Below are 25,229 nucleotides of genomic sequence, written 5' to 3' on the forward strand. Positions count from 1 at the left end.
AAAAAATGAAGCAATTCTTTTCTTCGGTTAATTCCGGGGAAGACTTCGGGTTTTTTTATAATTTTAAAATATATATTTTTATAATTTTATAAAAAAAAATTAAAAAAATAAAAATATTTAATAATAAATAAATTTGTTACAAACAGAAAATATCAAAATATAATATGGACTAACATTGAAATGAGAACAACATGTAGTAACTTAATGTCAATTGGCCTATTGGGAAAATGTCATCGAAATAATCAAGCCATCATTAATATATCGTCTGAGTCCCAACTCATACCCTTCTAAACTTCATTATGTCCGTACAAAGAGTCAAAGAACAACTGTGCCATCATTGAAATTGCCCATATATGTACAAGCCGATCCCTATCATCATGACCAAAGCTTTTACCTTTTCAGTTGACATGTGTCAACATTATGTCTCTTTTACTGAAGCACACAAGATTTCGGTGTAAAATGCTAAATTTCAGGGTCATGAAATTTAATTCTTCGCTTCTCTTCGGTTGAGTGCGTAAAACCGAAGGCTTCGGCCGTTTCAGCCGAAGCGAACTGAAATTAACAACATTGCTTCATGATTGTGCTGAAATGCACATGCTATAACAATTTTGCTGAAGTGGAGACTGTTTCAGGCCATAAATGGCTTTCTTCAACTTACACACTTTATCTGACTCCTCCTTAGCAATAAACCCAGGTGGTTGCTCCATGTACAACTATTCTTGTAAATCACCATGGAGGAAAGGATTTTTGACATCAAGTTGCCACAATGTCCAGCCCTTGCTGGCGGCCACAAATATAGCGACTCAAACTGAATTAAGTTAAGCAATAAGAGAAACTGTTTCATTGTAGTCAATGCCAAATATTTGTGTGTATCCCTTGGCTATCAATCTAGCCTTTAATCTTTCTGCAGTGCCATCAAGTTGATATCTTATTGCATAAACCCATTGACACCCAACAATCCTTTTTCCAGCCGGTAACTTGGTGAGTTCCCATGTATCATTTGAATGAAGATCATCCATCTCCTCTTCCATTGCTCTCTTCCACCCAGTGTGAGAAAGTGCTTCTTGGCAGGACTTAGGAAGAAAAATATGAAAGCACTAGCCCAAAATTTTGATATGATGGAGACAAATTTGTAAGGTAACAAAATGTGCAATTGGGTGTTGAATACAAGACCAGATACCTTTACGGATGCTAATAGGTACATCATCATCACAAGAAGGAAGTGGATCAACAGACAAAGATGACGATTGAGAGGCCAGCTGAGTTGATGGGGGATGTCCAACCTGCATTTTTCTTCTGGTGGAATCTTTATGGGCTGCTCTTGAGAAACATCATGATGTATAGGTGCACTAGATTCACTGCAGTCAGGTAATTAGGGTGAGGAAGTATGAACAGGAATAGGAAGAGGAATAATAGAAGGCGAGGACTTTGACACTTCTCCAGAAGTAGGATAAAAATTATTTGTATCAACCACACGATTATCTTCTGAAAAGTATTGGAGTATTTTCAAAAAAGGGTAATGTCAATACAAACAAATTTCTTTTGTAAACCAAGATGATAACAACGTTAATCTAGAAGCGTGAATACCCGAGAAAGATACACTTGACAGCCCGCAGATCTAGCTTATCATGACCAGCACTTAACATATGAACAAAGCAAATACACCCAAATACTCGAGGAGGAACAACGAACAGTGGAGCATCAGGAAAGAGAACTGAGTGAGGTGTTTTTCCATTTTAAATTGAAGAAGGCGTACAATTAATTAAATAGCATGCGCTCAGTAAGGCATCTCCCAATAAACCTTTGTAACATGCATATTAATAAGCAGAAAACAAGCTACCTCAAGTGAGTGTTCAGTTTTTCTTTCAGCAACCCCATTCTGTTAAGGACTATGTGCACAAGAAGTTTGCTGTCTGAATTTCAGTCACTCACACAGCCTAATACACTGTAAAAATAACTTATAAAGGTGAGGTACTTATCATTCAGATCTGGTCACATTCTCACACTTCAACAAATTTTGGAAACACCATGTTAAACACATCTGATACCATGTCAAAGAAAAATACTTGAGGTTCAACCCATCCTCATGCACATGTCAGCCCTATATTTCATTAAAATTTATGATATCGACAAAACTGGTCATACAAATATAATTTGGACAATTAGGTCCAAAACTTAGATAAAGGAGTTTAACAACATGAAACAAAGTCCGTAACTTGGATGGTGGTTTCTGTAGGGTTTATAACAAATTTCTGCTCCAAGGAGCCTGCCTCTGCTGGTCTCCAAACATGCGTAATTTCTACTTAAAAAGTGCCTAGAGAGGTGAAAAATCTGGTAAAAGTGGGCTCAAGTCTCCACAGGGGCTGGCAGGCTCTGATAGCTCCAGCAGATGACGTTTAGAGAGTCCCCTGTCCCCCTCTACAATGAGGGCTGGCCTCTGTTGGAATCTTTACAGCTTCAGGCCTTGTAGCAAGGCATGTGCTTCCACGACTGTGCCGATGGGACCCTAAAAAGATAATGTTTAGTGAGCTGAAGAATTCCTAAAAAGCTCCTCAATGCCTACTTCCTGGTTCCCAAATGAGCAACAACCAAAATTTGGCTTGATGGTCCTAACCTCAGGGGCGCCCAAGATTAGATCTTGATATAGTCATTGGCCGCAAGTGGGTAAGGTCTTGGTGCATAAGAAGTTGGCCAACTTGATAAACTCATTCTGAATCTTGACCCACAAGATGACCTGCTGAGAATGTGTTATTCAATCCTCCCAACAAGATCCTCCTTTTGACGATCTTACGATTTTGCTCCAGTCAAATTGACCATATTGTCCCCTTTAAGAAAGCACGCCAAGGTAAGGAGGCCTGAGGCAGGTTGTGGTGGTGAGAGAAAGGTGTCAAATGGACTATTTTAGGAAGCACCCAAACCCACTGAAATTTCTGCAAAACAGAGTACCAAATATGACGCTCAAGTAGGCAGTTTATAAACAGGTGATCAATCATGTCTTCCACCTGTTTACATATGAAGCAATGATTGGGAGATGAAGACCTCTTCGTTGTAATTGATCCCCTATGAGGCCTTTTTCAATAGCACCAGCTAGTTGAAGCCTTTGGGACTTTGGGCAGTGGATGGCACTGGTTTGAACCAGTGTTTGAAACCACTACTCGGGGCAAGTACTCTGCCCATGCCCGATCCGAGTACTCCGCCCGAGTCCGAGTAACTCGGCTTGAGTAGGGGTGAGTATTGTAGCAGCAAAAAAATTACCAAAAAATGCAAAAAAAATCCAAAAAATATGAAATATATGTTTAAAGTAAGATTAAGCAAAATACATCAAAATGAAGTTAAAAAAGTAGATAAAAAAATAGATTTTAAAAAATCAATTTGTGATGAGGGGTATTTTTTAAATAATTCAGAAAAGATGGAAAATGTAAAAGTAAGTATCCATGGGCAAAACAATTTCCAATCTTTGCCAAAATGATAGAAAACATAAAAAAAATAAAAATAAAAATAAAATAAAATAAAATACAAATACAAATAAATTCGTTATTTTTTGGGATTTTTTTATATTTTTTTGGAATCTTTTTTAATATCCCCAAGTGGGACACCCAACTCAGGGAAACTCGGGCCTGCCAGGGTGGCATGCCTGAGTACTCGAAACTCAGACTGAGTAGTCAAACATTGGTTTGAACCAAGTCTTTGATTGATGACTCGTGAGTTTATGTTGTGTTTAGAGTCTGATAGAAAGAGCTGTCCAAAAACTGACCCGAGGACGCAGGGAACCAGGCCATCACCATATTGTCCCTCCCAAAGCTAGGGATAAAATGGGCTTTAAGGAGATCAAGAAGGTCATCCACAATAGGGATTCCATGGTCCGAAAGATTTCTTCTAACAATCAGGGCCTAAAGCAAGTGCCCCTTCTAAACTCATAAGACTTTGCTACTTTAGCTTCCTGGTCCACAGCCAGGAAGAAAAGGACATTGAAATGGGTCTCTAAAGGTGAGTCAGCCACCCAAAGATGCTTCCACAGTCTTGTATTCCCCCAATTTGACCCAAACTGAATATGGCATGTGAATCACCCATGTGAAGACCGGGTCCCCTTCCGAGCCGAGAAGCATGCCCGAATCATGGAGGACATAACTAGCTGGAAAATCTATTCGCTCAAGTGACCATTTTGGTGGCAAATTGCGGCCACCATTTACCTAGGAGGGCGATATTAGTGTCTTTGACATTCCTAATACCCTAGGAGGGCGATATTAGTGTCTTTGACATTCCTAATACCCATCCCACCCGCCTTTGGTTATAGACATCTTCTCATTTCATGAGATGGAACTTAATGAGTTCCCCCCAGCCCAAGCCGAAAGAAATTCTGTCATAAAATTTCTAGCTTGTTCGCAACCTCAGCTGGCAACCTAAACATATATCATTTGAAAAATGCGGATATTAGACACAGTTGTCTTAATAAGCGTTATAAGTCACATACTATTTACTGGACGCCTCAAATATTTACTGGCAAAGAATTCACTGCGGTCACAGCTCAATTTATTCGCTGGAAGAGCTTCCTCGTGGATGGAAACATGAATACCAATAAGTTTGGTTTTGGCCAGATTAATTTTGAGTCCTACTTTGAAATATCCTAAGAAGTTGTTGATGTGGCATTCATCCCCTTGTTGATAGTTCCTCTGTGATAGAAGAAGGCAAGTACATCAGAGAATAGGGTATCACAGAATTTATGGAATAGGAATATTGGATAACCATCTGGGCATGAGGCGTTGTCTTGGCCTAGGTCTCCCACAGCCTTCGAGATCTTCTGTTCTGTGAATGAACCCGTCAAGTGGCATATTGGGTGAGTAAAGTTTAGAGTTGAATGGAGAATATTCTTGGTTGGATTTTCTGGTTGGAAGAAAACAAAGTTTTCAAAGAACACCGTGATATGTTAATGTCAGGGCATTTAAGAAAACTCTCTCCTCAGCCTTGGTTGCCACCCTGCTATCCCTTTCTGTTGGTTTAATACTTGTTTCTTCTGCTAGATGGTTATTAATATTTCTCAGAAGGTCATTTTCCTTACCTGTTAAGTCTCCAAACCTCTGAAAAATCCAGTCCCTATCAAGAACTGCAATTTCTACACAGCCTAAAGGCTGCTCATCCCTGAACCTCTAAGACGGCCGATCAAGTCAGCATCAGATGGTATAAATCGACGCCGTCTAGCTAGCATAATTCAAACCTCAAGGTTTTGGCCCCCATACACTGGTTCGGAATCTAGCAATATGGGAACATGGTCTGAAGTTGGTTTAGGAAGGGCTCTGGACGGCAAACCAGGGAGGGCTTCCCCTAATTCCAGGCATATCAGGAACCTATCTAACTTTGAGAGAGTAAGATTGTTGGCATGGTAGGACATGTGCTTCACAACCCTATTGAGTGGGTGATCGATTGAGGAATTCCTGAAAATGAATTCTGAAAACATGGTCTTACGTGCCATGATGCGTCCTAGTTAGACCACCTGGTGATGATGATTTTACTACCTAAGACCCAGGCAGCTGGGGAAAGGGATGCAACTAATTATAGTTCATCCCAGAAGACTGTTCCGAGATTGGGCCAGGATGGGCTGTAAACCGCTGTGAACTTCCAACTGATGTATTGGGAACTGTGGCCAGAGTCACCATCACTGAGAAACTGTCAATGCATGCTGGTGAGAGAGCAAACACCGAAAGATCCCATATGAGCCAGATCCCTTCAGTGGCTCCCTGGGTAGGCAAAGCCTTCCACTGGCAGGGTACACAGCCATAGACTTGACAGATGAGGTCGAGTGGGTTGGCCCAACTTAGTTTCTGCCACCACATGTAGATCAGGGCTGAATTTGAGGGAGGACAAGCTAGCCTTTTGCTTGTCAGAATCTCCGAAGCCCCTATTTTTCCACAGTCCACACCGGGGCTCACATTTTTAACTGACAGGACATGGGTTGATGCCTGAAGGAGTGTCAGGAGCACTGTGCTTTCGAGGTGGAAGGAGAAGAGAGTTGGGAGGCTGAATTAGAAGCTGATGGCTTCTGGTAATTTACGTTGCAAATGACATCAATTATTCTCAGGATATTTGGAAGGTCGAATTCGAAGTTGAATTGAATGATTTCAACCATAGGAATTTGGATATGGTCAGTGCAATGCACTGTTAGGCAGCAGGAATTCTCCTGTAGCTTGAGAAGAGAGGTGGGAGGCTGAATTAGAAGCTGATGGCTTCTGGTAATTTACATTGCAAATGATATCAATTATTCTCAGGAGATTTGGAAGGTCGAATTAGAAGTTGAATTGAATGATTTCAACCTTGGGAATTTGGATATGGTCAGTGTAATTCACTGTTTGGCAGCAGGAATTCTCCTGTAGCTTTGTATATGAATATGATTGTATTTCTGTAGCTAGAAATTGATGGAAAATGATGAAATACTTGTATTGTTCTTTAATTATTCTCAGAAGATGACAAATCATTTGCTTTCTTCTATTTTTTTAATTCCTTCATCTTGTGGAAAGACTGCGATCTTAATCTGTTTGTAACACTTTTTTGGGTTTTGTTGGTGTGTTAATAACACTTGCACTGCTGAGATTAGAAGTTTAAGGTTAGGTTAAGCATATCAACATGCGGTGAAGTCTTGTTGGTTTTTCTAGTGATGATATAAATTTTTAAGATCTGAAGTTCATAACTATTGACATGGTAGCAATTGGTAAACAACTGTAGCTGGCCAGTAATGTCTTGGAACTTTCATACATTATTGACCATACCTCGAGGCTCGAGCAGTTGTAGATAATTATTTCCAACGAGTCCATTTTGTGGTGGAATGAATAAGATAGATGGCTGATGTACAATTCCTTTGCAAGGAAAGAATGGTGACAATTTTATGTTTGTAAAATAGATTTCCCTTTTTGATTGGAAGACAATGACATTAACTCTAATTGAAATATCTTCTTTTGTTGGAACAATATGAAGATAGTGGATGCTTTCTAATGTACCCATGTTACTCTGATAAAGATATCATGAAGTATCACATGTATGGACACCATACGAGTCATCATTATCATTGTAGATTCATGATTCATGGAAAGTTTTGGCAAAGTTTTATATTGGCTGCCTACCTAACACAACCCATCTCCTTTACCTTGGCTTGAAATAGATTAAGGGAAAGTTTAAGGTCCTCACCCTTCTGAGACCATAGGCACCATATGATAGTATCGAAAATTGGAATTAAGTGTAATAAGCAGTCTAGTTATTTGCAAAAGGAAGTCTGAGCTGTGAATTATTTAGACAACAGGTAAGTATATCAAGGATGATGTTTATGGAAATTATTATTCAATAACTCCCAACAGGTGTATCCAAGACGGTTCTGGACAATCAGAAGGATGTCCAAGATATGAATGCCAAGAATGTAGAGTTTCACCAATTTCCGTTTTGTTGTAGACAACTGAAGGTTTTTCACTGACAAAGTACAACCCCGATCTTTCACTGAAAGTCAAAAAGGTACTGGAACATTAATGAGATTTAGGATTATTACTAATTTAAAGTTAAATTAAAGGACAGGTATGACATGAAGAACCAAGAATAACAGCAGTGTCCATGTGATGTTCACATATCCTGGTCTTTAGAGCATCTATCCACAATGCTACCAACTTCCAATCTCTCCTACTCCTTCCTTCAGATGTAAAAGTTAATTAGCAAATGGGTACTTGGGACTGTTTCTTCCACAAGATGCATGAAATATTCCCATTACATGATTTTATGTTTATATAGATATATACACACATATATGTATACATAATGTTCTGATTACTTGCTAACATATGAAAGGAGCAAGGGACAAAAGATGAGAAGGTACTGGAACATTAATGAGATTTAGGATTATTACTAATGAAAAGGTAAATTAAAGGACAGGTATGACATAGAGAACCAAGGATAGCAGCAGTGTCCATGTGCTGTTCACATTTCCTGGTCTTTAGAGCATTTATCCACAATGCTACCAACTTCCAATCTCTCTTACTCCCTTTAGATGTAAAAGTTATTTTAGCAAATGGGTACTTGGGGCTTTTACTTCCACAGGATGCATGAAATATTCCCATTACCTGGTTTCCGTATATAAATATATATAAACATATATGTATGCATAATGTTCTGATTATTTGCTAACATATCAAAGGTGCAAGGGACAAAAGATGACATGATCTCTAAACACAAGACATTCACTACCTAACTATAACTTCTGCCTGTTGTGGTAAGTAGTATCTTTTGTGATTGCAATGGCATCTATCTCGGGACTATTGGGTGTCTGTGGCAGTGGCTTTTAGCCTTTCACTGCTGGTAGGATCTATGGAATGGTCCACTTGTCCACTTGTCATTGAGGGTGAGTTCAAAATATTATTAGATGGGCCCGCCGTTATGTTATTGCTCTATCTACTGCATTGATGTATTACGGGTATACTGTTCATAGCCTCACATTCTCCCATATGTTTGTTAAAGGCCTATGGAATTCCAGATACATTGCCTTGGAATAGGTTATCAAGTTACGCTCTGATTGTAGTACCTCTTCACTGTCCTCATGATGATTATGGCCGCCACACATTTGTGTTTTATTATACTCCACTCATTCTTCTATTATAGCTATCAATGAATGAAGATTTGTTTGCAACAGGAAAAATAAGGTAAGAGGAGAAATTCTAAAACATGCTCACTTGCCTCAGCAATATGTGAAGAGTTGATCATGTGCACATGTACTGTGTAATGTGTTTAGCTATTTGCATGCTATGGACTGGGCAAATAGAAAATCTTTTACATGAAAAATTTTAAAAATTGTGGTAAAATTTATTATGTTGTTGCGTACTTTGCGAGTTTAGGACACTTTGGCTATTAAATTGCAAAGTCTCTCAAGAGCACCTCTTCGTTTGCAGTTTGAGGGAAATAGGAAGGGAAAGCCCTCTAGGCGAGCTGAAATTCCGGTTAACGAGACTGTATCTGGCTGCATGTCCAAGGCTGAGCTAGCACAGGTGCATGAAATTGAACTTCAACTAGCTCATCAGGACAGGGTTATGGAGTTGACAAAGGATAGAAAGAATGCATTAGAAGCTTACGTATATGAGATTCGCAATAAGGTAAATTTTAAAATGCTAGTTAATTCTTTTTGGTTTCTTGAATGTGCCCTTTTTTCTAACTTTCTGCTTCTGTTGATTAGCTCTTTGATAAATACCGGAGCTATGCATCTGAGTCAGAGAGGGAAGGGATTTCTAGAAGCCTACAACAAACAGAAGAGTGGCTGTATGAGGAAGGGGACGATGAATCTGAGAAGGTTTATGCTGCCAAACTTGATGAATTGAGAAAGGTCATAGCAATCACTTCAAAATTCAGCAATCCAAACTTCCGTTCTCGTCCTTGCTTATGTTTTCTTACCATGGAACTTGTCTTTGATATGTATTTATTTCTCTTTTGCTGTCCATAGCTTGTGGACCCTATTGAAAATAGGTTCAAGGATGAGGAAGCCAGACCTCAAGTGATTAGAGACCTTTTGAACTGCATTGTGGACCACAGGATGGCTGTACAATCACTAGGGACTAGTGAAAGAGATGCAGTAAAAACTCATCCCTACCTAATGATTGTTCATACTTGTTTTGAGGATAGTGAGTAATGGTGGTGCTCATGACTTGGGTTTTTAAATTGGGTTTGTAGGTTATCAATGAGTGCAACAAAGCTGAACAGTGGCTTAGGGAGAAAACCCAGCTGCAGGATGCATTACCCAAAAATGTGGATCCTGTCCTCTGGTCCTATGAGATTAAGAGAAGGGCTGAGGCTCTAGACACGTAAGACTTTCATGACTTGATGACTGCTATTGAGTTCAACTCATGCCATCTCTCTCTCTCTCTCTCTCTCTCTCTCTCTCTCTCTCTCTCTCTCTCAGAGCAGCAGGAATCATGAAATGATGATGTTAGTGAAGGATGCATAGCTGTAAGCTGATTAGTGATTGTTCCGATGTCTTTCAGGGCATGTAGACAGATAATGAGGCCCAAGTCATCTCCCATGTGATCTAATAATGAGAAAGACGAGAGCTGATAACTCTTCAGATCCAATGGTCATGCACATGCAACCGACAACACAGTCTCTGAATGATTTGAGTGATTTGAGGTCCACAGCCCTATATACTACTTTACTTCAATGTGAGTAGCCTCAAAAAGTTTTCATCTGAGTGAGCAACCTTAGTTGTTTTACCCTGTAGTTTCATGTAACTGCCCAGCTTTTTTGTTCCTATAGGCTTCATTCTTTGCTCACGGCTTGAGAACATTTTCTGGGTAACACCTCTCCCTCGACTTTCCTAAGATTCTTTTGGCATTTTGTACCATCCTAATTACCTTTTGTCCCCATGCTTGTATTTTGTAATTTTGTATCAAGGGATCAACATGACATTGCTTTATGCATAAGACGATCTCCTATCTGAAGCACATGAATCTTGAATTTTGCAAGTAGTGAAGTGTTTGTATGTGTGTTTCTGCGCTCGGGGGGTATAGAATAAAATATCATGCTCAAATGAAGAGTTAATGGAGGCAACTCTTTTGAGATATTGAAATTCTTTCAGATTCTCTTTGGCATCGTTGTAAAAGTGGAATGACACAGAAGCGTGGCACCCAAGCAAGGATGTTACCAAGATAGCTGGAAATTCTTCCAGTTGTGCAGTTCCATTAGGATGTTATGTATGCCCTTCTCTTTTTGTCTTTGTTGAATTGAACAGTTGTATTTTCTTCAAAAGCTCTATATCTGCTACTGCATGAGATCATGCATTCCTGCTACTGCATGAGATCATACATTCACTGCCTCGGAGTAAAACCCATCTATGGGTATTTCTAAGAAAAATTTGGGGAGATTAATCTAACGAATAACCTTCAAAAAGGAGGAAAGGAAAAAGGAAAATCTTATGTGCTCTAGTGCTTGAAAGAAGGTTAGTACCAAAATCAAATGGAGATTGTCTAAATTCGGACAGATCAATGACAAGTTTGGTAACTAGAAGATGGTGGTTCCTTGGAAGTTGGACGCCCATGGAAGCTAGAGCTGTCGATACAAATATAGTGCTTCTTACAGATTTAAGGGCATGATTAGTAAATGGGAACATTGTTGTGAAAGTATTTTCAAATGATAACTCTCATGTGATTTGAGTATGAAAGTATTTTCAAATGATAATTCTCATGTGATTTGAGCATGAAAGCATTTTTAAATGATAACTCTCACCTGAACATGAGTATGAAAGTATTTTCATATGATAACTCTCGCATGTGATTTGAGTATTTTCAAATGATAACTCTCTCATGTGATTCGAGTATGGAGTTCTTTTATGTAAAAATTAAGACGATATTTTCAGTGTCCCAAACATGGTCAAAATACAAATCTCACTGCTTCCAGATTCTAGAACCAGCTTCTACCCACCCTCATTTAAAATCTCATAATCCGTTTGCTCCCCTGAAACTACAGATTTGTTGATTATAAAGTGGATCCTAAAATTTTGTATAAAAAATGTCCTCTCTAGATATTTCTGTTTTAGCTAGTTTGCTATGGCCGCCTCCATTACGCACTCATTTTTGTTTAAAGTTTGTTTGCCATTCTTCACCATCCAGTTTTCTTGCCCTGATGTTCGCAAGGGTCATTCCGGATTACACCACTTTCACAATTAATTTTGAATTTTCTACTCCAAAATTTGTGCTATCAAATACCTTTACAAAACAAATTTATTTTTCGGCACAACCTCGTTGTCGTGTTAAAGATGCAAAATACAACAAAAGATGGTGAATTTGACTTTAATAGCAAAGAAGAATACAAAGGGAAAAAAAACCCATTTCAATAGGAATGGTGCTTGCCGCAACAATGGGTTGACGATTCAAACACGGCTTAACAATTAAAGAAACTTTCGTTTGAAGAAGAGCTTACTAAAATAAATTAAATGACATACTACTAACAAAAACCCAGGCTTAACAATTAAAGAAACCAAAAGAGCTTACTACGATAAATTAAATAACATACTAATAACTAAATCCACAGGGTTTGAAATTTGGAAATTCAAGACTTGCAGGACACAGTACACCTGAGAGAGAGATTTTCAAGAAGTTAAAGCATTGAATGCAAATGGAAGAAAGGCAGGAAGAATTAAGCTTGATATTACAATTTCTGGAGTCGGATGTCAAATTTTTACTAAAACACCCGTCCCCTAAATATTACCACTATTCACCGAAAAACCAGTATCACCAGAAAACCAAGACGTAAATTGCAAAACTAGTGCAGTGATACCACTAAGAAGTGCCAATCATCCTTGTTGGCCCAATGCTGGTTGCTTGTCACCCCATTTGTTTAGGCGTTGCTGGGCAGTCTCGACCTGAAAACCATTCCAATTTCATAAATTCAATAATACCAAAAGTAGAATTAAAACCATGCCTCTGTCCATAAGGGTATAAGCATTGTATGACATACATCCTAGGGAGTAGGGTGGCAATCGAGCCGGACCTAACCTGGGAACCAAGGGATAGACCTTACCGAGGTCTAGGGACTAGGCGGGTCGGGTTTGGACCCAACAATTATTGGGTCCGGGTCCCGATCTCATATTTCTTAATTTTTGAAAATATATTAAAATATGTAGATATTTTAATTTTTGGGTCCTTCCAAGTCGGCGTTCGGACCTAGGTGCCACATTATATTTTCAGGTCCAGGTCTGGCCGGACCTAGACTTGACCCGACCCGACCCGACCCGTCCGTCCCGTCTCGTTGCTACCTCTGCTACGACCCTATGCACTCAAATGACAAATGGCGGAATTTCCATAACTCTTAGGTATGGCTCACCAGGAGGTCAGGGTGGTGGGGTGTCACAACATGACTTTGACTTCTAGAGTGCCATTTCTATGATACGAAGGAACTCATTATCTGTTGAACTGTTTAAAAAAAAACACACAACTCAATCATCCATTGAACTACCAAAAAAAAAAAACGGAAAAAAAAAAACAATGGTAAGGTGGTGGCCTGGTCATTTCCACTGGCCAAGATAAGAATAAATGGTTGATTCCCACCCAAGGCTGCGTACCATATACCATACAATGGCTCGTATAAGGCATGTATACCAATCACTCGGACAACAATAGATGGTTTTTTAATAAGAGCAAGAAATTCCAAAGGAGTATATAAAGACACCATTTATTTTATTTAGTGTATAGAGGTCAAAGTTATTGATGACCATTAGATTTCAAATCGGGTGGTCATAAATATGTCCTTTGAATAGACTCAAAGTTCAAAAAAAAATTTCCTAAATTTTATAACACATCCCAAGCCATCCAACTCAACATCTGATAGCTAGAAGTACTTGAGACCTTCTCATAATAAAAATAAGTAGTCTCGTAGTATACAATCCAAATCACGCAATACTTACAATAGGGAAAATCAAAATGCAATCTTAGGTCTCTATGTACGTGGGCTATAGTGAAATTACAGAGTAAGGGATTGTCTACAAAGACACAATTTATCGTTTATATTTTGAAGTCACAATCATTTTTGCTCCTGAAATTTCAAAATTTGTAGGAGTGTCATTGAATAGACACAAAGTTCCAAAAAACTATTATTGAACTTCATGACTTACCCCAAGCCATCCAAATTGACACTTAATGAATAAGAATGATTGTGACATCCATGTACAAAAGTGAAATGGTATGATACAATAACGACCCATAACTGGTGGGTGTAGCCCCAATATGTCCTAGCTAAAAAGATAGTTTAAAAAAGTAGAAAAAATAATAACTTGTTGACTAAATCGCCATCCACGTCAATGAATTAGTGGATGGTAGAAGCCAAACCCAAAATGATAACAATCATCATCCCATTCCATCCATAATGAATTAGTGGGATGGTAGAAGCCAAACCCACAATGATTAACAAACGTCATCCCATTCCATCCATAATCTCCCATCTAATAATTGAATACTGTTGAACCAATTATATAACAATTATATCAATAACTGCATTTTATGTTCTTATGCCAATAATAACACCTACAATATCCCAGTAAATTCAATTGATCCCATATTCAAACACAGTTACGCTTCCGGTTATTATTACGGTAAAATAATTCCCAATTATAACATGCATGTAATCAGAAAACAAAATCAATAATTTAAATTTGAAAAGAAGGGACGTCATGATCTATTTGTAGCTCTAAACACCCGGAAGGAAAATTGGGAGATGATTTGAAATTAAATGGTAATGGATGTGTAAATTGCCCATAAGATGGCTATGATACTGTAATTTTTTTACGCGTGATTAAATTATCGGCTACTTTACATTAATAAAATTATATCATTCACAAAATTATGTGCTACTTTACGGGTATTATAAAAGAGAATCAAATTCAATCAATAAAATAAAAAAATGGGTGGGAACAAAAAATGGGTCGGGTTCGGGTTCGGGTCCAGCGAGATCCGGCACGTACTTGTAAACTGTTGGAGATAAAATACTTGAAACCCTATTCGTTTGGGTGTATTAAGGATCGTATACAATAAGAACTCGTAGTCATCTTTAGCTATTAAACAATAAATCAGACAACTTGAAATCTAATGACAGTTGATTGTGATCTTGTTGCATTTGATATAGGTATTTGATGGTAAAAAAAAAAAACTCATAATGAGAGTAGCAATGGATCTGACCAAACCTCTGACCCAACAGGATAGACCTGGGACCCGACGGGTACGGATATAGATCCAACTTTTGTACCCAATAAGTGAGGTCCTGGTCCAAAACCTAGACCCAAATACCATTCGGGTCTGAGTCAGGATCCAACCGAACTTGACCCGTGGCCACCCCCACACTTAGATATATAGTGTGGGGAAAACATAAGAAAAGGAAATAGCGATGAGCGATGATTGAAGAGAATTGGTTGGTTACTTACCTCTTTACTCCAATCGGTTCGCAATGTGACCCAAGTCAAGATGATGGTTTGCATCAATGTCCCTCCTATCATTCCGGACCATATTCCCTACCAACACCAACATCATAACTTTCAAATTTTTATGTCTAAAACAATGATAAAATTTTATATTTTTTTGAAGACTCGTAAACATTAAGTCGGGATTGTATACTATGAGATCATTTTTATAACTTTATTATAAATCGGTCGCATCACTCCTAACCATTACGTGTGCATCGACGTCACTACCTAACAGCATTATTGATAAATTAGATGTACAAAGAAAAACAAGACCACGGAAAAAAAAAAATTTGGTTACATTAAAAAGATGAGATGTACAAAGAAAGACACCCCGATAAGAAGGATCCAAACACGAAAAGTGTGAATAACTTTATAAGAAAACAAGGAAGTGACGTCCATGCACATGTAAGAGCAAAAAAGATCGACAAAAATACAAAAAAAAATAATAAATAAAAGAAAGGTCTCACCATTGCTCCAAGGTTGAAATAGAAACCAAGCAAGCAACCGAAAGGGACCCCAACAAAGTAATAGCACCCCACGTTCACATACGCAACGAATGCTTGCCATCCACAACCAACCGCCACCCCTTTTACCATTCATCAACATGAACACCAAACCCCCACTTCAATTAATTATGAGAAGTAACATCCAAAATGAAAAATTTATGAGAAATATCCTGGTCTAAGAAGAAATAATATTTGCGCTCTCTGAAGAAAAATATCATGATGGAACGGCCCATCATGTTAATTTTATTCAGAGTGCGCATACATCTTTCTGAACAACCTAAGAGGATTTTTTCAATATGAAATTTTAGAAACGCTCTAAGAACCACTAGATTATTATTCTCACACAAGAAAAAAAAAAAAAAAATCGAAATGTGAGTTTTGAATCACTCAAATCTCACCGTTTGAAGATTAGACGGTCTTTATTCAATCTTGAAATGTTATTTTTATCAAGTGCATAGAGGTTGCTATTACGGTTTCTTCTTTTTTTTCCCTGAGGTTAGTCTAGGGGTTGAAGAGGTTACATCCCAATGATTTGGGTGTTCAACTTAATCCTAGATGGGTTTTACCCCAAAGGAGTAAATGAATAGTATACTCCTACAGGAGTCTTGAGGATGTTCAACTTAATCCTAGATGGGTTTTTACCCAAGGGAGTAAATGAATAGTATACTCCTGCAGGAGTGTAATATTCTCTAGTTTTAAGTAAAATTTGTCAAAAGCTTTCAAAAGAGGCATCCTTGGCTTTCTATTTCCCACCCCGCTATTCGTCTGGTGAACATCAATCATCCTCGCCGGAGCATATCCTCCATTTACTTCCTCAGGTGTAACCTAATTTTAGAGTACTTTTAGGATCTCAAATTTTTGGGCACGTAACGTCAAATTACTGACCAACCTAAAAAAATTTGATTTTAAAATACACTTTGTATATGCTTAAACAAATAATGAGATAAGAATGAATAGAGATTGTCCAATTTTTGAATAGTTAGATCTAAGTGGCTAAAAAAACTCAATTTTTTTTCAAAATAATCATAAAATGATTCTTACGTAGGTTCTAAAATTTCTTATTACAAAAATATCCTAAGCAGCTCTTTGGCTTGAATAAGTACCAATATAGTAAAGAGAAAAAGAAAGCTTTCTATATTTCTCCTACAGATCTATGTTTTTCCTACCATCCAGACGTCTAATTTTGATCAAGAGAGTCATTCACTGTTTAATCTTAGATCCCACATCTCAAAGTATTTTTTTTTTAGTTTTTTTATACAAATTTTATGAATATAAAATTTGGTACGTGCTATCTTCTCATTGGGGCGCACCTATAAAAAATATTAAAAACATTTTTCAAAAAACAAATTGACCAAAATACCCCTAAAAAATTTCAAGGGTATTTTGATCATTTTATTTTATTGAAAATATTTTTTTAATATTTTTCTCCATTGTGAGGTTAATAGAGGATTGGACGTTCAAATTTTGGTGCCAAAATAGTTAATACAAAAAAATTTAAAAATAAAATAGTGTAAAGACATGACATTGTGATTGGGGCAATCTTAACCCTCCATTCAAAATAAAAGGTTGGATAAGGAAAAGTATATAAGTTTTATGCTGTAGGGGAAAATCATAGAAAGCTTGCCCTATAGTAAATGCTCCTGCAAGTACATACTCTACATGTTCTTCATTATCATAACTAAAAATTATACAATTCACCCAAAAATAACTAAAAATTGAGATGGTTAAGGGTGATTTCACTATGTGAGAGAAAGGAAGTTCCTAATCAATAAGAAATGTAGTCACTCAACTAAGCAAATAAATAATTAAGTAGACTTACCAGATAAAACAGGTTGGATCCCATTGAGGATGAGAGTGAGGGCCAGCAGGGGGCAAAGATCGGACACTCGATTCGACACGACTTCGCCCCCTGTAAACGCGTAGCTGATCACATTGCGAATCGCAAGGACCACAATGGCCGCTACCACTGAGATGATGAAAGCCAGCGTTGTCACCACCACCACTGAAAATGCTGCCGATTTTGGATTCCCAGCACCAAGCTCGTTGCCCACTCTTACACTGGAAAGGCAAAGCACAAAATGAAAACACATTAGGGGCAGAGGTCAGCATGGGACCAAATTTTACATAAGGGTGGCAACTAGCAGGGCCTGTCTCAGCCCAGGCGTGGCCTAGCCCATCCCAGGCCGTGATTGCCTGGCCCTCAAGCCGGACCCAGTTTTTTTGGGGCCAAGCCGGGCCACCCTGACCATTGAATTGTAAATTTGGTCCTAGCGGGTCAGCTCTAAATTCCAAAGATAACAATGGATAACCCAGATTAAATCCATCGTTATGAGCACTTCAAGATTTTAAGACAGAAATGTATACAAAGCGATTTACTTTTAGTACAAGAAAATAATCTTTCTCCTCTGTCAAATTTTGAATCGGATGAGAATCGTTTTAATTTAACTCTATGCGTACATTTTTTAACTTGCTTCGGGCCTTTGACTTGGTTGACCAGATGCAAGTAACTCGGCCCAGTTAGAGTGTACTCGCAATAGTATATAGAGCCAAAAGGCCATAGAGAATCAAAAAGCCTAAAAACAGTTTAATAAAAAAAAAAAACATAAAATCATAAAAGTAAAATAAGACCAGAAAAACTATAAATATATGCAAAATAGGGATTTAGAAGAAGATTCGACAAGGAATTGTTTTCTTCGCTAGGTAACAAGGATATTCGACAAAATGCCAAGCTAATAAAACAAAAACAAACCATAAATAATTGATGGAAAACTTTGAGCCATGGTTAGAGTTACCAACCTTGCAGCCGCATTGAATCCCACGGACACCATGAACACCCATCCCGATATCGTAAAGCTGCATCACCATTAAAATTATTCTTACATAAATTAATTCACCACGGAATAATAAGATATCTTAAGTTTGGATGGGAAAAATAAATCATTTATCTTTTGTACACATATCACAATCATTTGTGTCCTTTGAATTTCAAAATGGGAAAAGTGGCATTGAATAGACAAAATTTTCCAAAAACACAGAAAAAATTCTCGGACTTTGTGACTCAGCCCCAAGCTATCCAATTTGACATCTAATGAATAGGAATGATTGTGACCTCTATATTTACCCAAAAATAATAATTGTGACCTTTATGAACAAAAGGTAAATGACCTTTTTGTAAACAATCTCTTTATTTAAAGAATTCTACATAAACTGAATCCATTTAGTTTTTATTATTACAATCACTCGTGGCTATTATATATCAAATTGGACGGTTCGCGGTATATCACAAAGTCAAAGAAATAATCTTTCTGAACTTTAGGTCTAATAAATGACATTCTTACAACTACTCCATTTGAAATTTGACAAACAAAAGTGATTGTGACATCCTTATACCAAAAATAATCCAAATAAAAATACCATATACTTAGCGCATCCAACTCGATCTCCGGATTTTCCAACAGGCCAGCCAACAAGACTATTATTTGGAAATACCAAGTCTCCAAACACAGCATCACAGCAGAAGCACAACTCAACTTGAAAAACCCCCAAAGCCCACTAAAAGCCTGCCATGTGAATCCAGTCCATGTATACTTGCACCTCTCACTATTCACAATATACACAAATTGAGCAACTACTATGATCCACCATGATATACTAAGAACCAAACTAGCACCCAAAAGCCCTAATCCAATTTTATACACTGCTAGCCAACTTAGAAAGCAATGAATCAGTACAGTGACTGCTGATATGAGGGCACTTGGAAAGACTATGCTCTGAGATTGCATGAATTTTTGGATGGGAAAGTTTGCAGCATAAGCAAATATTTGGGGGATAAGACCGTATACGAATATCGATGCGGCGGATGAAATTTCTTCAGATTCTCCAAGGAAGAGGAGGATGGGCTTACAGAACACATAGATTACAGTGAGAGGAATGGAGGTCGCCATTAAGAGGACAGTCGATCTTTGAAGATAGACGCCGAGCATTTCGTATTTGCCTGCTCCATAGGCTTGGCCACACAGTGTTTCGACTGCGCTGCCCATGCCGAGCTGTGAGCCATAAATCAATTATCACAGGTTTCAATTGCAGAGTAAAACTAGATCAATAAATACAATGAAACCAGTATATCATGTATGCTCCATCCAGCTATACCGAAAAAATTCAAAAAAATAGCAGGAAAGCATGATATAGATCTACAGACCATGAAAAAATCTATAGTCCATAGGGTCATTTTGTCCATTGAAATGGATGAGGAGGAGAGATGGCACGAACTTAGTCCTGAATCCCACTCTCTTTCCATCACCATAATTTCATTTTTCAACGGAATGTGACAATGACAAAAAAAAAATTGGTGGGTTCATATTCAAATGCAGACTCCTTCCAAAATTTATCTCAAAGATGGATTTCGGGTTTAAATTATTATCTATCAATCATTTCAACTACTGCGATCATGAATCTAGAAAGAAAATAAGGATTATCAAATACAACAATTAAATGAATACCAAAAAAAAAAAAAACCCTAAGAAATAAAGTTTAAAATCATCTATTTTATAATTTAAAAGTTTCTACAGCTTCATGATCGTGGTTATTTAAACGTTATAATATGGATTTTGGAAGAAGAATGTTTTTTATCTTCTTTTTTTTTTTACTTTTTTTTTGGGTAGTTCAAATGGAAGAATATTTTTTCCCTTTTATATTTTATTTTTACTGTTGTTTGGGTAGTTCAATAGTAAGAATTGAACGTGAGATATAGCACTGCTAAACATCACCGGCTAACCATTCAAGCCGAGCCCAATTCCGGGAACACTCTGATTCAACTCTAGAAAAGGACTACAGCTGGTTTTTTGGATTTGTCTAATCTGACAAAAATATGGATTTATAAAGTAACTTTAACACCATATGCATTGACTGTTCACATAATCTTTTCTTTTGATTGTAGCCTCCATGGCTCGGGACACATATAATCTTTTCTTTCCACATTTTTTTTAAGCTCAAAATCATACTTAAAAATAGAAAAAAACAAATTAATGTATAAGCAATGACAAATTAGGAATGAGGATCCCAGTTCTAACTTCTAAGAAGACGACAAATAAGAAGTTATGCATTCATCATGTAGCAATCTTAATAATTATTTACCTGTCTTCGTATATTATTAACATTGTAAATGTGAACTTTACGAATTTTCTAACCAAGTCACTTGAGCTTATCCCTTGTGAAATTAATATTAAACAACCGCACTTCACTCAGCAGTGGAGAATGTGTTAATGCGGGCTTTTTAATAAGGGAATGTATAATGATCTTGATAATGAGAGGCAAAGGGCAAGATGGTGGCATATATAGACTATAGGTGGCAAATATATAGGGTAACCTCGCCAGGGTCATGTGTTATTGAAAAGGGTCTTTTTGGCGATCATATTAAAATTTCCGGCTTGAAAAAGAGGGCATAACTGGATGTGGTGGGACGAGACTGCCATTTTCTTGTTGATAAAGTAGAATGGCATAGCAAGATTTTTATAGCCAACCTTAAATACACCGACCGGGTAAGACTCCGATAATAATGATCATCATCATTCAATCTTTTATCTCAATCATTTGAGATCGGTTTTATGAATCTTGTCTACCCATTCTTCTCTATCAATGGTACTCTAAGCCGAGACTAAAAACATAATATCTTTTTTTTATTATTATTATTTTTATTTGAGGAAAAAGTTTAAGAGCCGAATCTCTAAACAATTAAATTAAAGCCCACATCAAAAATTTCATTAGAAGAGGTTATTTTGATGCCCAAATATCCTCAAATTGATCATCTCCACCTTAAGATGCATGGACAATAAAAAAAAAAAAATGGGTTTCAAACTTTGGAAATATTGTATTTTGTAATGCATTTTTTACACAGTCAACTTCAAGATTTTCAAGTTATCATAGATATAGACAATCTACATTATTTTTGAAGTGTTAAATTCTATAGTTAGATATAAAAATATACTTCAGTGCTACAACAAAGATTTCCATAAACCACATTCTAGAGACTGTTTAAAGGTGCGCTTTGGCCCTATTCAAAACGTACTTTTTATTTAAGAGTAATGATATCCTTCTTCACTTATATGTGTAATACTTCATTACTGCTAACGTTAATACGAATCTCTAAAAAAAAATTATCAGGTAAATGTGGAACTTAACTCCATCAAAAAAAATCATTATCAACTTTAACCGTGATCCCTTTTAAGTCCCAGCAGCGGATCCTATAGAGTCATTTTTTTTTATTTAATACCATTTATAGCATCCATTCGACCAATCTATGGGATCCTAGCCGTCCATTCTGAGGACAATGGAATCCTGCGCGCGTTAATATTAAATGAGATTCAATGAAGTACTTGGTACAGGAGGAAGGAGAAGACGTGGGCAGGTACAGATCGTTGAGTCAAAATCATTGGCAGCTTGACCAAAGTAATGACGAATGACATTTTAAAAACTATAAAAAAACTTCAACTTTTTGGGCTTTAGCGAGTGACTTGTTCAACTGCAACAGCCTCTCAATGTTTGAGCCGATGTGGCTTCATTAACTCCTGGGCCACAATTGTAAAGAAAATAATGGGGTAGCGGTAGAGGTGAGCTGCGCCTTCAAACTTTTATCATGTATATAATTTTGATGTAAAGAATTCTCTTAAAATTTATTTTTATATCTAATTATAAAATTTAAAATTTTTAAAAAAATTAAAATCAAATAGATCTATGAACATATGAAAATCTTGAAAATGAATGGTGTAGATAATATGTTGTAAAATGTACTATTTTTAAGACTTAAAATATTTTTATTTTATATAATCATAGATCTCGATGTGATATGGAGAAGAACAATCAAAGGGTTTTTTTAACATTAAAACTACCTTTTCCAATGGATTTTTGAAGTCCATCGGTAGCTCTACATTATAAAGTTGCAATCTTATATATACTTTTCTTAAAAATATTGTTTTTTATAATATATTGTTATAAAAAATAATATCTAGAAAATTGATTCTTGTTGCTCGATAGGATGTGGATTTAATGGATTTATCCTGAGAGACATGTTTCTATAGTGAAAATAGATAGAGATTTTAATAGAAAAAAATTTATGTAAAGTTGCAACCATTTAAAAATGTAGAATTAAAGTGCACCTCAAAAATCCATACGAAAAGGAGATTTTGATAATAGAAAAACGTCTCAAGGATATGAATATGAAAAAAAAAAAAAAATTCAAGTCGCAAAAAATACTTCATTTTACAATATATTATCTGGACGATCTATTTTCAAGATTTTCATATATTTATAAATCCATTTGATTTGAAATATTTTTAAGTTTAAAATTATATAATTAAAGATGAAAATGGATTCTTGTAGCATCATAAGAGAACAGAGGCACTAAACAATCAAATTTGAGCCCACCTCAAAACTTCTATTAAAAGAGGATACTTTGAGTCCCAAATACCCTCAAATTGATCATCCCAACATCAAGATGCATAAAATGAGAACAAAAAAAAAAGAAAGGATTTCCAATGCATCTTGTAACCTATTTTTGGACCGACAATTTTCAACTTTTTCAAGTTGTCATAGATATACTTGATATACACTATTTTTAAAGTTTCAAATTTTATAATTAAAAATAAAAATATATTTTAAAACTATTACAAAGATTTCTAATATTGAAACCACATTTCTCAATACTATTTGAACGTGGAGAGAGAGAGGGGGAGGGGGGGAAGTTGATAAGGGGAGAGAGAGAGATGGCTTAGGGTACTTAGGTCAACTAGGAGAGAGAAGTATGGATAGAGCAAATGGCAAACAAAGATTCTTATAGCCCATATCAAATAAAACAAGAGTTCTTGTAGCTAATCCCAAATGCAAGAAAAAAAGATGACGATGATGATAACGACCACAACGAGGGGTGTGACATAAAGAGAAAATGAAGGTGAAGGAGGGAGATGGGATAAAATTATCTTTTTTCGGTCGGCCCCAACTTGGCATATAATTGTTTAAAGTGTTTAGATCGAATTGGAAATTAACGCTCTAACTTGTAGGGAGAAAAACTAATTTTTCTATTTTAGGCGTAAAATAGAAAAAATTAACATACAAGGGCCTATTAATAAATTTATTTTTGAGATGAATTTTTGGACTTAATTTTTAAAGACATATAATCTCTAATATGGAAATTACGAATATGAATAAATAAATAAATTTTAAAAATTAAAAATAATAATTTTAGTAAAAAAATATTTAGACCATTAATTTCTATTGTTTTTAACTACTTGCATCATGGATGCTTTGCGCTTTATAAACTGCGTATGTATAAACGCGATCTAGCGGGCATGAAACAATTTTCCAGATTTGGAACCAAACTGCATAAATGAGTAACCGCCTTATAAAATAAATTCTAGAAATATGTTTTCAAAGATGTATTCATGAAAAAATATGAAGAGGGTGCCGTTAAAAATGGAACTTCTTTATCCAGTAATTGACCATCCCACTCGCGGTGTCTCCCACCCTCCCTCTCTCTCTCTCTCTCTCTCGTTTCAGAAAGCAGGATTTAGGACAGAGATCCGTCGGAGATGGCAAAAGCTCGATTGGGCCTTTTTGCCATGAAAATCTCAAATCCTCTCTCACTCTGAAAAACTCAAAACCTTTCTCCGTAAAAACTCAAACCCTCTCTCTAGGTCTGAAAAAAACTCAAATCCTCTCTAGCTCTGAAAAAAACTCAAATCCTCTCTAGCTCTGAAAAAAACTCAATCCTCTCTCTCTCTGAAAAACTCAAATCCACTATCTCTGAACTTCTCAAATCCTCGCTTTCTCTCTCTCTGAAAAACTCAAGTCCTCTCTCTCTCTCTCTCTCTCTCTCTCTCTCTCTCTCTCGCTCTGAAAAATTCAAATCCTCTCTCTCTCGCTCTGAAAAATTCAAATCCTCTCTCTCTCTTCGTGTTGGACTCGGACTCTTTAGAGAGAGAAACTGGCTGTACGAATCAAGAGAAATTCCGACCATCCTCCCTTACTCGCACTGTCGCATTTATTGCCATTTTGGAGTTCTCTCTTTCTCATATTTCCCATTCGATCGCACCAGCTCTCTCTCTCTCTCTCTCTCTCTCTCTCTCTCTCTCTCTCTCTCTCTCTCTCTCTCTCTCTCAGCATAAAGGCAGGCGTTATTCTCAGTCACTTACCATAAGTCCATATGCGAAGATCTGGATGCCCGTGTTCCCGAGCGAGGAGGCAGCGAGCTGCAGGTTCCCCAAATGGCCGGCGAAGATTTGAGTGGCCATCGACATCACGTAGTTCAGCATATAAACCGCCACCGCAGGCGCCGCGATCCTCCATAGCAACTTCATCTCCACCCCCGTCGCAGCCACCGCCTTCCTCCCCCATCCCAACTCACTGTCACTCAAAATGCTCTCTAGCGATTGGTTGGCAAACCCATGCTTTTCGGTTTCAGGCACTAATGGCCGCTGTAGCTCGCCGGAAAACTTGCTCATTTTCGCCGAGAGAGAGTGAAAGCGTCGTTTAGAAGTGCGTGAGATGTGCAGATTAGTGGTGTGCAGGCAGGGATGGCGTTGTGCAGGCTATATATTGGCGGCTTGTATTTGATTTTGAGCTTAGTTGCCTTTTAAAACGAGTTCGAGTCTTGAGGACACCCTATTGGGTATCGTAATTATTAAAAGGAAAAGTATCCCGTCCACCTCATATGCTTATGACGTGGCTGAATCTGACGGTCTAAAATTAACCTCATATTTTATTTTTTTGTTTTTATT

General features: G+C 37.1%; 2 protein-coding genes across 6 annotated transcripts in view; one reads left to right on the forward strand and one right to left on the reverse strand.

Moving 5' to 3' along the window:
* Nucleotides 1–10,896, forward strand: part of LOC18448059 (heat shock protein 70 (Hsp 70) family protein) — a 39,696-nt gene extending 28,800 nt beyond the window's left edge. For 2 of the 4 annotated variants that reach the window (XM_011630166.3, XM_088858064.1), the window contains exons 5-9: nucleotides 8,913–9,113; nucleotides 9,194–9,340; nucleotides 9,458–9,586; nucleotides 9,685–9,815; nucleotides 9,996–10,472. In XM_011630166.3, the coding sequence (XP_011628468.1) occupies nucleotides 8,913–9,113; nucleotides 9,194–9,340; nucleotides 9,458–9,586; nucleotides 9,685–9,815; nucleotides 9,996–10,038 (651 nt within the window). In that variant the 3' untranslated portion in view covers nucleotides 10,039–10,472. Of the gene's footprint in view, nucleotides 1–8,912; nucleotides 9,114–9,193; nucleotides 9,341–9,457; nucleotides 9,587–9,684; nucleotides 9,816–9,995; nucleotides 10,473–10,585 lie in introns of those variants that run through there. The other 2 variants (XR_002283351.2, XR_002283350.2) reach the window with 2 other exon arrangements.
* Nucleotides 10,897–12,091: 1,195 nt separating this feature from the next.
* LOC18448060 (protein DETOXIFICATION 40) lies at nucleotides 12,092–25,017 on the reverse strand. Of its 2 annotated transcripts, XM_011630167.3 has the most exons (7): nucleotides 24,645–25,017; nucleotides 18,877–19,508; nucleotides 18,259–18,315; nucleotides 17,282–17,520; nucleotides 15,424–15,542; nucleotides 14,918–15,004; nucleotides 12,092–12,367 (listed from the first exon to the last, which is right to left on the reverse strand). In XM_011630167.3, exons 1-7 carry the CDS (start codon nucleotides 24,951–24,953, stop codon nucleotides 12,299–12,301), a joined length of 1,512 nt encoding a protein of 503 aa, XP_011628469.1. In that variant the 5' UTR covers nucleotides 24,954–25,017; the 3' UTR covers nucleotides 12,092–12,298. The 2 variants fall into 2 exon arrangements, with proteins under 2 accessions (XP_011628469.1, XP_088714191.1); XM_088858065.1 differs by lacking the exon at nucleotides 18,877–19,508.
* Between the last annotated feature and the right edge of the window lie 212 nt (nucleotides 25,018–25,229).

Source organism: Amborella trichopoda, chromosome 2 (genome assembly GCF_054954075.1).
Source record: "Amborella trichopoda isolate Santa Cruz 75 chromosome 2, AtrichopodaSantaCruz75HAP2 v2.0, whole genome shotgun sequence".
Taxonomy (NCBI): domain Eukaryota; kingdom Viridiplantae; phylum Streptophyta; class Magnoliopsida; order Amborellales; family Amborellaceae; genus Amborella; species Amborella trichopoda.

What these genes read in the sequence shown, in the direction of transcription:
- LOC18448060 (XM_011630167.3), bottom strand. Translation starts at nt 24,953, where the DNA reads ATGAGCAAGTTTTCCGGCGAGCTACAGCGGCCATTAGTGCCTGAAACC. An exon ending in TCTTCGCATATGGACTTATG is followed by an intron (nt 19,509 to 24,644) that starts GTAAGTGACTGA and finishes TATGGCTCACAG; the next exon opens with CTCGGCATGGGCAGCGCAGT. An exon ending in ATTTCAACCTTGGAGCAATG is followed by an intron (nt 15,005 to 15,423) that starts GTGAGACCTTTC and finishes TGGTGTTGGTAG; the next exon opens with GGAATATGGTCCGGAATGAT.